Raw genomic sequence first — 13,181 nt, 5'->3', positions numbered from 1 at the left:
ACACAGATCTTATTTTATCAAAGTACCCACTGCCACTCACAGAGGGAGGAAAGCACAAACACTGGATTGCCTTGACTTTATGAGGCTTGGTAATGACTATCACTGATTCCTGCTATTTCGGCTGATGAACAAATGGATAACACGAGATCACAGGAGATACAGGTTGAGACAGGTCACCTGAGAACTCTCAGATCATTATCTCTTTTCTAAATCATCATCTACTTCGGATACTGATGCTGCCTCTGTCTCCCTGCAAGACTGTAAATTCACATTTCAAATGACAGTCCGTGTTCAGCCAGGTGATCAAACAAGATTTGACCAGGAAGTTATGCAGTCTTTTGGCTTCAGTTTAGTGAAGGTGGAATATGTCACATGCTGATATAAATAACGTTATCAGAATTTGTAACAAGAGAACAGGAAAAAAAATCCTTTCAGGGAGATGGTTTTAGTGCTGCAACTTTCTTCCTTTCTTATAAGCTGAAAATGGAGCTGATGCTGATGTCTGCATGTTCAATATTTACAAGGAAATGATGAATAGAGATTGTTTTCTCCTAGGAGAGCAGGCAAAGCTGGAAGCTGAGGTGATGCCAATCAAGAAACCAGATTACAGCAGCTGAAGGTGTCAGGGTAGTTTATCATAATACTCTAGCTTTGGGGCTCATTTAAGAATTGCTGAGGAAGCCTCCCTATGCCTTGGTGAGGAAAAGAGTGCATAAATGTCCTCTGCCTCCCACTAGCTAGCAGCAAAAGGAGGCAAAGCAGCCGGGAGGACTCTGCTTGGGCTGGCTACGTGACAAACTCATTCCTGGTAGAGCCTGTTTCATTTCACACTTCTACAATTAGGGAAAAGAGCACCAAGAAACAGTTTGTGTGGGAGGCAAACAAGATGACATCCTAGAAGTACAGAACTGAACTTCCCATTGTTCTAGGCTCTTTGGGGAGGGTTGTTAAAATTCAGCTTTAGCTGAATAAGCAAATGCTCCTATCTTTTCCCTTAAGTTGAAAGTCAGCATGGGAGAAAGCTCTCATCTCTCGACCCTTTTGATGTATCTAAAAAGATCCACCCCCAGCCTTCACTGCATCTTCTTTTAAGTCAAGTTAATCAGCTGAAAGCCAAAGCCAAACACCTTCCAGGAGCTCCAGGTCCAAAAATATTTCTCTTTTCATTGTAGAACTTTACCTGGTGCAGGAAGAGCCCAGGTTTTTCAGGGCCACCATCAAACTCAGCAAGGCAGATCAGGACAAGCTTTGTGGGCTGGTTTTTATCGTGGACCGTTGAACTGTCCTCCCTAAACATTCACGGCTGCAAGGCTGAGGGCCCTTGTCCCATCCCCCATCCATGAAAATGCTCCTTCCCTTTAATACTGGGGCTGGACTACACCATTGAAGTGAGATCCCCTTTGGAAACACCTGAAAATTTTTTCCAAGGAGCAGGTAACAGAGTACAGAATCCTGGAGATAGCTTGAAGCTTGCTTTTGTCTCTGACCACTACATGGGAGTCACAGCCCCTCAGTGATACAGGTAACTACGTTCAGACTGCAGAATCTTTACTGCTGGCAAGGAGTGATCCAGAAAGAGCTCAGTGCAGCTCTGCAGTTCCAGGGGGAATCTGCAGCACTAGCAGTTACAGAAACACCCACCCAGTGAACAGGCTTATTAAGAGATCATCGAGAAATGGAAGTATTAAAAAGAAAAAAGAAAAAAAGAAAAAAAGGAATTGTGAGGAGAAAGTGCTGTCTGTTCACTACTCCCTTCAAGTGTAGCTGAAATGTCTTCTGCCTTCACAGCAGTGACTTAAAGGAGCCTCAATATTTTGGGAGTTATGCTCAGCCTCAGGTACCAGCTCTGTCCGCAGGCTAACGAAGGAAGTGCTGCACTTGGTCATAATTGGAAGGAGCTCTGCAATGACAAACGCTGATGGCTTTATTCCACTCCTTCCTCCTTGCTCACAGCACAGTTTACTGCTTACATATATATTATCCCAGAGGGGAAAAAGTGAAGCCTTGCATTTTTCATAGGTAGTCTCACGTTTGAGGTATCAGTGTAAAACAAAAGGAGATGGAGACGAGAGAAGTAAGATGCAACACACTCAATTAGACAGGGCATTGTCTGTCTGTGACTGACAGAGCACTTAAACATCCTTATAGGGAAAGAGGGAACCATGACACTTTCTGATCACTGCCTTCCTCTTTTCTTTTCAAAGAGAGGCAGACAAAAAGTGTCTTTGCATAGAAAGGCCCTTTTCAGCCTTTGATTCACCTCTGTGGATACAGTTCCTATAGCACAGTGCCTGGGTTACAGCAGGGTTTGCTCTGTTGGTGTATCAGGTTTTATCACACCTTTGAGCTGTAAACCCAGATCTGCCACCAAGCATACACTTACCTAGCTTCCTTCTCTCCTCAGGATCCTGCAGCAGGATGCGGAGAGATGGCCCGTCTGGCATGGTGACATGAAACTGGACAAAAGCTTTCTCATGCTCTGGGAGCTCAGCATCAGATGCCGCTGTGCGAAACAGAGGTGGGAACATGCTTAGAGAAAGTGAGAGCACTGCTCAGCTGCAGGTGGGCAGGGAGTCCCAGGTGGCGAGAGGAGAAGATGGAGAGCGAGCCACATCCACGCTGCTGTGGACATGGCCCTGCTAGCTTCAGTGGTAGCTTTCTTTCATCCAACGGGGGCTTGGCTTTAGCAGCAACAGTCTGCAAAAACCACCAAGAAACAGCTGATGGAGAGAAGATTTAGTATATTAAAGGCCACATCACACTGAAGTTCAGTGCAGGATTTGGGAGTCAACATCACTTCAATATCTGGCTCTTTTGCCTCCTTCCCTCCTTTGCTGTTTTAGAAGTAGGATTGAAAATAAAAAGCCCTGAATATTCCTACTGAAGGTTAGTGACATGGAGCTAAGTCAGATGATAACTAGAGCACAAGCGCAGAACAAAAATGACAGGCTAGAGTGTAAACAGGGAGCTGAATCGCAAAATCTGCTCCCTCTTCCTTGCTGCATTTGGGACTCCACCTACAGCCATACACGCAAAAATGACAGAGATAACCCACGGGGGAACAAGACCAGAGGGGTTTGCCCAGTCGCAACCAGTACAATACCAAGGCATTCCCCTACTCCTTTCTTCCACTCTAAGACTTTCCCACTGAAATCTAGACCCCTAGGCACCCACCAGATGCCCTCCAACACAGGAAAGGAAGGCTGCCCAGATGGAGATGCCACATCAGCTGCATTGGTGAGGCTGTGACGGAAACACCTTGCACGGGCTCTCCAAGCACTAAGCTAGGCTTTGCTCTGTATGCATGATTTTTACCTAATTATTTCCAGGCAAATTGCTCCTAATCCCCTTCAGTTCAGAGGCCCCTCACAACTCATTGCATCCTCCCCGCCTGGAGACAGGATGGGACAGCAAGGAATTAAGAGGGCTATTGGACTCCAGTATTAGAATACTAGGAACTTGCTGATTCGAATTCAGGCAGATGCAAAAGCCCAGTCAGTCGCCCTGACACTGGCACCCTGCAGGCTGTGAACCAGCAGCTCCATCAGGCTAACTCTGGATGCCAACTCTCCCCATGCAAGTACCCACAGGGGATTAAACTTCAGCATAAAGAGTTTATTGACGGTCAGTTACAGGAGCAAGGAATTTGTTATTCTCAATAATGGGGCCAAAGCATGCTTGGAGAAGCGACAAAGTTGGCACATGAGATCTGACCAGGCAGCCCTTCAAAAGAAACTAAATAAAATAAAAAAATCAGGAAATGTGCAAATTCATGCCTCCCTCAGTGCCTAATGTTATTGGGACAGGCAAACAACCACACAGTCTCTGAGGAGAGGTTTGTCCTGTCCCTGCTAACCTGATCTCATCCCTGTCCTCTGCTGTCTCTACCATTTCTGTCTTCAAGCCTCTTCAGCCTTACACCATGCCTCACTCCTGTCTCTGACCCAGCATCTTTTCTTGCTCAGCCCTAAAAGCCTCTCTTGGTTCTGCAACGCCCACACACCCCAAGCCTCGTGACAAGAGTCTGGGCAAGTTACAGAGCAGGGGGGGGAGGGCAGATCCACTCTCCGAGTGAGCTGCTGATGGCTGCACCTCCAAGAAGGGCTGCAAACCTCCCTCCTCTCCACTCCCGTTTTAGGTGCGAGACAGCCTGCGGTTTGAAGTCGTGACGCTGCTCTTCTCCAGGGATCAGCAACTCGGTTCAACGCTCTGCAAGGCACCCAAAATAGTACCTTCGTGTTTCTGGGACACTGGGCTTTTCTGCAGAAGGCTGCATCACATCAAGATGCCCAGAAAAATGTGGGATCCTGCAACTACCTTAGCGAGGGACTGGATGACAAGGCAAGAAAAGAAAGCAGGCAAAGCGAAGGATGTACACGGACAGTGGACAGAGGGGCCCCGGCTCTCGGCCTCTGACAGCAGATCTCCAAGAAGCAACTCAGCCCTGCTGCCTGTCGTCAGCCACCCCCACCACGTGGAAAGCCAACATTGCAGGTCACAGCTTGCGTCTGCTGATCACCCCCAAATCCTCAGCCTGACGCAAACTCACTTGTGCAAACGTCGGTGACAGCACAGATGGAGATTATGGGTCACATCCCAAATACCAGCTCCAGCTGAACTCTGCAGACTCATGTCACCCTGCCTCAGACGCAGTTATGTGCACCCTGCTGTCAGGACTTGGCCCTGCAGCTCTGATACAGTCACAGGCAGACAGCTAGAAGGCTGGCAATTAAATTTGGGTAGCCCAGACCAGTTTGTCCAGGGGAAATTCTGTTTTTTGCAACCCTTGGCTAGCCTGCCAGGTAGATTGGTGCTGCAGGACTGGGGAGGCCAGCTGAGGTGCCTTGCTGAGCTGCCTGGCATGTGCTTGGTCAGCAGACAGTGAACAGTGCCTCTCCACAGCATTTACCCACCCAACTCCAAAGTGGAGAGCACGGTGACATTCCTGTAGCATCTTTTTGCTGACCTCCTCAGAAAGACTTTGCAAGGACTATAGAAATCAGAGAAAGAAACAGGGAGGAAATCTACTCTATGCAGGCTCTTTCCAGTCTCTAACTAAACTGGCAGGAAAGACCAACAGCTCAGAGCATCCCAACTGCTCTAGGTTTTGCATCCGATTACTCTGTGTGGACATCCTTTTAGCTCTTTCCCACAATATCCCAAATACTGCTACTTGAATGAGTTGAGATAGGCTGTGCTGCCATACAGAGAGACCTGGACAGGCTGGAGAGTTGGGCGGAGAGGAACCTCCTGAGGTTCAACAAAGGCAAGTGCAGAGTCCTGCACCTACGGAAAAATAACCCTAGGCACCAGTCCAAGCTGGGGGCTGACCTTGTGGAGAGCAGCTTTGCTGAGGAGGACCTGGGAGTGCTGGTGGATGGCAGGTTGACCATGAGCCAGCAATGTGTCCTTGTGGCCAAGAAGGCCGATGGTCTGCTGGGGTGCATTGGGAAGAGTGTTGCCAGCAGGTGGAGGGAGGTGATGCTGCCCCTCTCCGCAGCCCTGGGGAGGCCTCATCTCGAGTCCTATGTCCAGTTCTGGGCTGCCCAGCACAAGAGAGACATGGAGCTACTGGAGAGAGTCCAGCGTAGGGCTGCGAAGATGATCAGAGGGCTGGAGCACCTGCCCTCTGAGGAACGGCTGCGAGAGCTGGGCCTGTTTAGCCTGGGGAAGAGAAGACTGAGGGGGGGATCTGATCAATGTGTATAAGTACCTGAAGGGAAGGTGTCAAGGGGACGGGAACAAACTCTTTTCACTTGTCCCATGTGACAGGACAAGAGGCAATGGGCAGAAATTGAAGCACAGGAAGTTCTGCCTGAATGTGAGGGGGAATTTCTTCCCTGTGAGAGTGATGGAGCACTGGCACAGGTTGCCCAGAGGGATTGTGGAGTCTCCTTCTCTGGAGATCTTCAAGGCCTGCCTGGATGCAACCCTGTCTACCATGCTCTAAGTGACCCTGTAGAGCAGGGGGGTTGGACTAGATGATCTCCGGAGGTCCCTTCCAACCTTACTGATTCTATGATTCTATAGCAACCACAACACACGAGCACTTGGCTAAATGGGAAGCCACGTCCGAGATGTAAAGCTTAATATATGCTTAATACTCACCAGGGCAGTCACAGAGCGCAATGGCGGCGAAGTAGTGGGAGAGGGCCTTGAAATGCTCTGACTTGACATGGACCATGGTGGTCCAAGAGAAGGGAACGTAATCCTTCACATGGGCCTGGGTCATCGTCTGGTGCACCAACGAGTAGACATCTTCAACCTGCAGGTATCAAAACTCAAGCTGCTGATGCACAGGCTACTTATCTCATCCATCTGGAGGCCCTGACAACAGAGCTGTGTCCATCTGTGACAGTCCTGCTAGGACTTTCCTAGGAGTTTGTGTTGTGATTCCCCTGCCCAGTGCATGGGTGATCTGTGCCCCAAGATCTGTTGACCACAGTGGGAGCTGGTGTGCTTCACTGAGGTGCCAGCTCTACTTGTCCTGCGGGGTCCTGGTGCCTCCATGACATGGGCAGCAGGGAGGCAGCCGCATAAGCTCTTCCCATCTTGCACAGTTTGGGCAAAGCCCTGCTATCAGAGACCCCATGAAGGAGGCCTGGTAACCTACGCAGGGCTTTGGTATCTGAGTTTGAACATGCTGCAGCCCAAACCCAGCACATCAGACTACTGTAACAATATTTCCTACTTCCAGGATATTTGAACAATAAAGATCTCTCTCCTCAGCTGATACGAGGCAGATTCTCTCAGTCCCTTGGCCAAAGTGACACAGAAAAATCTCTGCTGAAATCCTGCTTTAAGAAAAATAAACTGCGTGAGCTCAGCTGTTTGCCCTGCTCCACCACGGCCTTAACAGAGATGGTGATGCTCTGATTGCCATAACTCCTGATATCGCACTGAGCAGCTGGTACAGCCTAGAGATCTCAGGAAGCCATTTCAGTGCAACTCTTCAGAAGACCTGGCAGAAAGAGCATCTTCTGAAGCCCAGGTTTATTCTTGGCCTGGGCCTGGCACTATTACAACTACATAGAGAAGGCAGCATTCCCAGCAGGGCAAGGTGGAACGATTAAAGGCTTATCTCCGAAAAGGACTTGGACTAATTCTATTCATAACTCAAGGTTAGGAAATGCAGTTATGTCAACAGTGTGCGTGACTTCGCCCCTAAACCACTGACGGGATCGTTTCTTTTCTTTATGGCTGGATTAACAACCGGCAATATTTACAAACAGCTCAGCAAATGCACAGAGGCAAGCAATGCCCAGAAGGTTGCTTCCTCCACCTGTTCATTCTGCTCTCCAGCTGCTTCATGGTGGTCAGTGGGGCTGTCACACAGCTCATAAGGTCGCTCTTGCTTGCTCCACCAGTGACAGCCCCACAAAATTCTCCACTCTCTCCCCATGACACCCTCACCCGGCTTTGCTGTGGGACCCAAAAGCAGCACTTACCCTGGCTGCTTCCTGGGCAAGTTGCAGCTGCGTGAGGAAGTCACTCTGGGCTCGGAGCAAGGTGACCTTCTCAAAGACACACTCCTGCACCTGCGCAATCATCAGCCGCACCAGCATGTTCAGGGAAGAGGCACTCATATCCAGGCTGGGGGCATTGGAGAAGTTTTCCTTCAAGTAATTAAAAGCACCTATACAACAGAAAAGCTCCAGGTAGCTATTTTGTTTGCAATTCTGCAGTTGAGTTGCAAATAGATTAGCTTTCCTAGGACAAAGATTCTCCAGCCCAAGCTCCAGTAGCACCACAGGAGGAAAAACAGCTCTAGATCCAGCTCCAGGATGCTTATGCAGATACACAGTGCACCTCTCAAGTTTCTTACCATAATAGGCAACAATTTTGATATTTGTGCCTACAGCTTGCTCTTAAAAGCCCTGGATGACAGTAATTCCAGGCAAGTCAGTTTTTCCTAGCACCTAACATGAGTTTTTGCTGGAGTTTAAGGCTATTATATTCTACCAACTGTTAACGTGAAGAAAAAAACATTCCCTTCATCTCTGCACCAGTCATATTTGCTTGCAGGTTGATCAGCATTTCTCTAGAAAGATAACTGGAAGGCAGATCATTCCCTTTCCCATCCCCTCCTTTTTCCCAGCTCTCTGATTTTTTTTTTTTTTTTTTTTTTTTCCTTTTCTCCTTCAGACTCTTATAGGTTGGCCCAGCTGAGACATCACTAGCGTTGTGCAGCAAGAAAGAGGCCTTTGGGTGGCTTTCAGATCACCCCAACTCCTCTTTACACTGCAGCAGTACCATGACTTGTGGCCCATAAGAAATCCCCCCATCCTTTCCGCACAGCTGCCCTCTGCCTGCTTGCTCCCATCTTGCATTTGTGCAGCTGATTATTCCTGTTCCAGCACAGGCGAGCTCAACTCTGCCCCTGCTAGATTTCAGCCTGGCTCAAAACACTCCCTCCTCTCCCTGCTGGAACAGATGGGGAAGGAGAAGAAGGGGAGACAACCTACCGGCTGCCTTCTGAAATGCATCGATAGCCCGGTTGACTCCCGGCAGGGAGGTACGGTCCTGCCGTGCCCCAATCTGGGTGTGCAGGGCTCCGATGTTGAACAGCACACTCCCTTTCTCAAAAGCCAGTGCCCGCTGGTGGGAAGGGACTCCTGTCAGAGAGTCATACCTGGAGAAGGGAAAAGCTGCTTCATATGCAGCCCCTGATCCATTCCCCCCCCACACACACACCACAATCCTTGCTATGTGCACTAAGAGAATGCTGTTCTCCAAGGAATATCACCAGCTACGCCCCTTCAAGGAAGAGCCTTGAGTTTTTTTTTTTGCCATTTTGCATGGACTGTCTGGGACTTGAAGTCCCAGGTCCAATCCATTCCCAGGCCCCACAGAGCACACGCTTCCATATGCCTCTTTTAACTTATTTGCTCAAGGTGATAAGCTGATATTAAGCCAAAAGCAAGAAGGAAACTCAGCTCTTCAAGTCAGCTGGCCCCTGTATTGCTGTCAAGGTCAAAAAAAAGGACAGGTTGGATCTTCCAAATGTTACAAGGGAAGACGATCCCTGAAGACAGTCAGGAGGCCTGCTCCTATCTACCCCCTGATGCCCACATCAGCCCCATTTAGGAATGCATGTGGAAGTACAAAGGTCAGAAAGGAAAAAGCTTCACGAACCAGTGAAAGACGACACCCAGGTTTTTACTGGGAGGGAAGAAGCGGTTGTCAAGGAAGTACAGCTGGTTGTAATATTCCATGAGGAGTTCGAGCCCCGCATCGTTCCGGCTCGGTGTCCGCATCGCCTGTGGAGAAGCGGGAGAGGACAGACAGACATTTGGGTAAGAAGAGAGAGGGGACAGGACAAACATAAGATTTACATGCTGGCCAGCAGGACTTAACAGCTCTATGGGCTACAGCATTGGCTTAAGTGGGAGAAACTCCACCCAAAAGGCTCTGTGCAGAGTCCCTCTCCTTCCAGGCAAAGGATTTCAGCGAGTAGGAGGACAGTATTTGGCCAAGACCTTCAAGACTACTACAGCATAGGCAGACAAGGGGGCAGAATTTCAATAATGTGGCTAGCATTAATGCAGCCCAGCTTTTCAGCATTGCACTTGGTGATTACACAGCAGGGGGAGGTGGCCTCTTGTTTGACAGCTAATACGGATTTACCTGTGAAAAAGGCTGGAGAGATAAAAAGTCCAAGCCAGGGCACACAGACTGAAACCAGCAAACTAAAAGCAGATAGTGCTCCAGTTCTGCTTTTTTTCTGCTGGCAATGCTCACCTAAACCAAGCTGGGAAATTTTTTAATTATTATTATTTTAGAGAGAGGAATGCATGCAAAGTCTGATGAAATAAATGGTAGGGAAGAAATCCATCTGATTTTTGCTTATAATAGAAAAGACTGAGGGAGGGATTTTGATTTGACAGGGGAAAGAGTAACAGAGCTCTCTTATTAACACATAGTTTCAATCATGAGTCCTATTCCAGGCTCTGACTTTCCAGCATTTCCCTCTCGCAGCCTGAAGAGTGGAATTGAGACCTTTATAAGCCTGAGAAAGGATTTTCTTCCTGCTCATGAGATCAAAGCTTTATGGCAAGGTAAAAACTGAAAATACTTTTGAGAGTTATTTGATAGAAGAGAATAAATTTCACCTTTATCAGATTGCTCTATATTTCCTCTTCTCTGGCTACTATGTTGTGTGTTAGCTGGACAGAGAGTAGTTACTTAGCCTTTCTGGTGATGAATTATTATTCATAAAGCAACAATAACAGATCACATTATACTTTTACTGATGTTCAATTCTAGGTTGGTATGGCATTAAAGGACTCTATTATAGGGAAAGAAAACAATTATTTAGTGGCCTATTATAGCTTGTAACCTATGAACTGGAGCTAAAGTGTTCTAATGTATGCTGCAGGAATCCAGTAGCCAAAGACATGAGGACAAGTGTGCCATCTGGAAGGAGCATTGAGGGATGCAGAGAAATATGCAGCACCTTTGGTGAGACTTCTCAACAAGCCAGAGCAAGATTTTGCAACTCACGGGACACAGACCTGCCGCAATTCCATGAACTCTTTTATTTCCTTTTCAAACAACGTACTGTCCTCTCCATAGTGTTCGCTGATGAGATCCTGGATAAGGGAACAAAAGAAAATCCACAGGCACCCATGAAAACAGACATTCAAGATCTGAGAGGTGACTTCTGACAATTCTGCATAAGCAACGTGCCAGCTTTCTCAACACAATCTTTGGAAACCTGCACCAAGAAAAGCCAGGAAAGCGATCCCCCCTCCCCTGCTAAACCTGCACAGGACACCGCCAGCTCACACATAGGGACGTTGCAGCCCTGACAAGTATCTGCCCTCCAGTAGCCTGGAGAAATTGCAGTCACTTCCCCATTGCCCCACTCTCAAACCTTGCATTTCTTCCCGTGTTTCAAGTCCACGTCCTTGTCCTGAACTTATTTTTGCCAGGCACTAAAAGCAACCATTCCAAAGAAGAAAATGTTTTGCAGCTGCTGCAGAGTCCCCTCTACAGTTCTCAGTGGTGCCCATGCATGGAAATATCCCCCAAAGGGGGCATTTGGTTCCCTAATGCAGTCTAAATTACATTGAGTGCGCAAACTTCCAAGGCTTACCTTTAACGGTGCCAACAAGTCCAGCTCCTTCGTCTCCTTCAGTCCCAAAGGAATCATGGGGACACTTATGGACTCGCTGGAAGAACAAACAGACAAGCTATTCAGTGACCATTTCATAAGTGTTGGAAAATCCTTGTGCTTCAGGGACAAAGATGAATAAGCTCCAGGCTCAGAAATAAACTTCAACCACAGGCAAGCCCAGCAAGCCGTACAATGCTGACATGATGGGAATGTCAGCATAATGTCATCACCCACGTCGGAGACTGCATGGGTCCCCAAAACCAATCCAGTGCTGTATCTCCTTTTTCTTTTCTGCCTGTGCCAGCAGTAGCTTACAGGTTATACAGGAGAACACTCTTTGCCCTAGGTATAATCTGTTCCTACTGAAGGGCAAAACCAAAGAGGACCAGACTCTGCTTCGGAAAAGGAAGCCAGATGTGATTTGTGCTGGTAGACGTGATGCTGGGAACAACAGTGCACTTCCCACAGGCAGAAGCAGCAATTCTGCACTGCCGGTCACCGGGAAAGGTGCACAGGGATGACAGCCTGAAATTATCAGTCTGTTATTACTCCAGCTTCTGCTTTTATCTCCGTAACAAATATAATAGCAACCAAATTGGCTGCAGTGACAGATCTGTTTTAATTAACAGCTCTTGGGAAATGGGCATGATTTGAGTGCAGGTCATGGATTCATGAACTCCCACATGCTAATCTGGGCTTCATCACTGATAAGAACTTGCTCAGAGGTGCAGTGCTATGTCTAATATTGAAATTTTCTGCATCTATTAAAACCAGTTGTCTAATAATAGCCCTTATCACAGAGCTGGCTCAATACTTGTAAAACACTAAAGACTATGAAGACTCTGGCAATACCCAGCTGAGTAGTGGTTTGTATTTCAACACTAAGGAAAGAAAACAAAAGAGGTCATCTATGGAGCAAAGCAGCATTGCATGGTTGTAGGATGACAGCCAGGAAGGACCATCCTTTGGAGGTTTTAGCTGCTATTTTCATCTTCTGTAGCCCAGAAATGAAGTGGTCTGCACCAGCAGCAGGGCCTTGAGCACATGGAAGATTGCAGCTCTTTCACTCTGCAGCAGGAGCAAAGAACTTATTCCAAACTGCATATAGAGACCTGCTGCATCCAGACTCTTTGCCCAGAAACCCACATTCCCATAGCTCAGCTCTGATATACTGAGATGAGAACCTACCTGCAGCTCATGTCAGCCTCAGGAACACAGACACAAATGATTCCCAACACTTGCTTATTCCACAGAGGTGTTCCTCACCCTACGCATTAAGCCGTGTTACGAAGTCCCTGAACACTTGGTCTTGCAGGGGGGAGAAGAGACAAGAGGGGCTTAGCAGAGTACGAGATAGGAGAGGGGTCAGGAGGCCCTCACCAGCCTGGCTTTACAGCAGGTTGCCTAAACACCTCTCGTTAGCTCTAGAAATAACCAATGAGCCGTTAGCATGTTACAGTCCAGGAAAGAGAGGAGGTAAAAAAAGTTGCAAAAATCTGGCAATGGGAAAATACTTGGCCTGTTCGTCCTCATTTGGTCACTGAATAAACAGCCTCCTAAGAGATATAATTAGTATGAAAAAGTGGTTATCACTCATTCTCTAATGAGATTTCAGCTTGAATTGAATACGACAGAGCAAACAAAGGGGGTTTTGTTTGGCCTGTGCTGAGTTTTGGGGTTATTGCTGTCGCTTGCTCTTTAAGCCACAGCAAACACGAGGTAGGTTAGAAAGGCCAAGCATCCCTACTAGGAAACAGCTTGGGGAAGAAGCCTGCTTCACGGGAGAATTCAGCCCTGCAAGTTAACTTCCCCAAACTATTGCTGGGAAGAAGGAAAACGCCTAGGATTATGCTCAGAGGCTCCGGCAGATCCCCTGGGCACAGCGAACACTTAAGGGTGACGGAGAACCTGGTTCCCTCAGCTTTTTCTCCATACTAAAGCTAGCCCTTGCTCCCCTGCATCCCTTGTACATCAGTTCTACATCCAGATTGCCTTGGTTCTGCAGTCAGTAGCACTGCATCAAACTACAGGACGGAATCACCGAAGTTTTCCTAGTCTTTCC

At 47.9% G+C, this 13,181-nt stretch overlaps 1 protein-coding gene across 3 annotated transcripts in view; it reads right to left on the bottom strand.

Moving 5' to 3' along the window:
- The window catches only part of RHPN1 (rhophilin Rho GTPase binding protein 1), a 41,598-nt gene that overhangs the window by 9,253 nt on the left and 19,164 nt on the right, over positions 1-13,181 (bottom strand). For all 3 annotated transcript variants that reach the window (XM_062570703.1, XM_062570704.1, XM_062570702.1), the window contains 7 exons: positions 11,099-11,174; positions 10,515-10,592; positions 9,136-9,260; positions 8,466-8,632; positions 7,449-7,636; positions 6,109-6,265; positions 2,384-2,503 (listed from right to left, as the gene is read on the bottom strand). In XM_062570703.1, the coding sequence (XP_062426687.1) occupies positions 2,384-2,503; positions 6,109-6,265; positions 7,449-7,636; positions 8,466-8,632; positions 9,136-9,260; positions 10,515-10,592; positions 11,099-11,174 (911 nt within the window). The remainder of the gene's footprint in view (positions 1-2,383; positions 2,504-6,108; positions 6,266-7,448; positions 7,637-8,465; positions 8,633-9,135; positions 9,261-10,514; positions 10,593-11,098; positions 11,175-13,181) is intronic.

Source organism: Rhea pennata, chromosome 2 (genome assembly GCF_028389875.1).
Source record: "Rhea pennata isolate bPtePen1 chromosome 2, bPtePen1.pri, whole genome shotgun sequence".
Lineage (NCBI taxonomy): Eukaryota > Metazoa > Chordata > Aves > Rheiformes > Rheidae > Rhea > Rhea pennata.
Note: the sequence above shows the minus strand (reverse complement) of the source record. Positions and strands in the feature narration are given on the sequence as shown.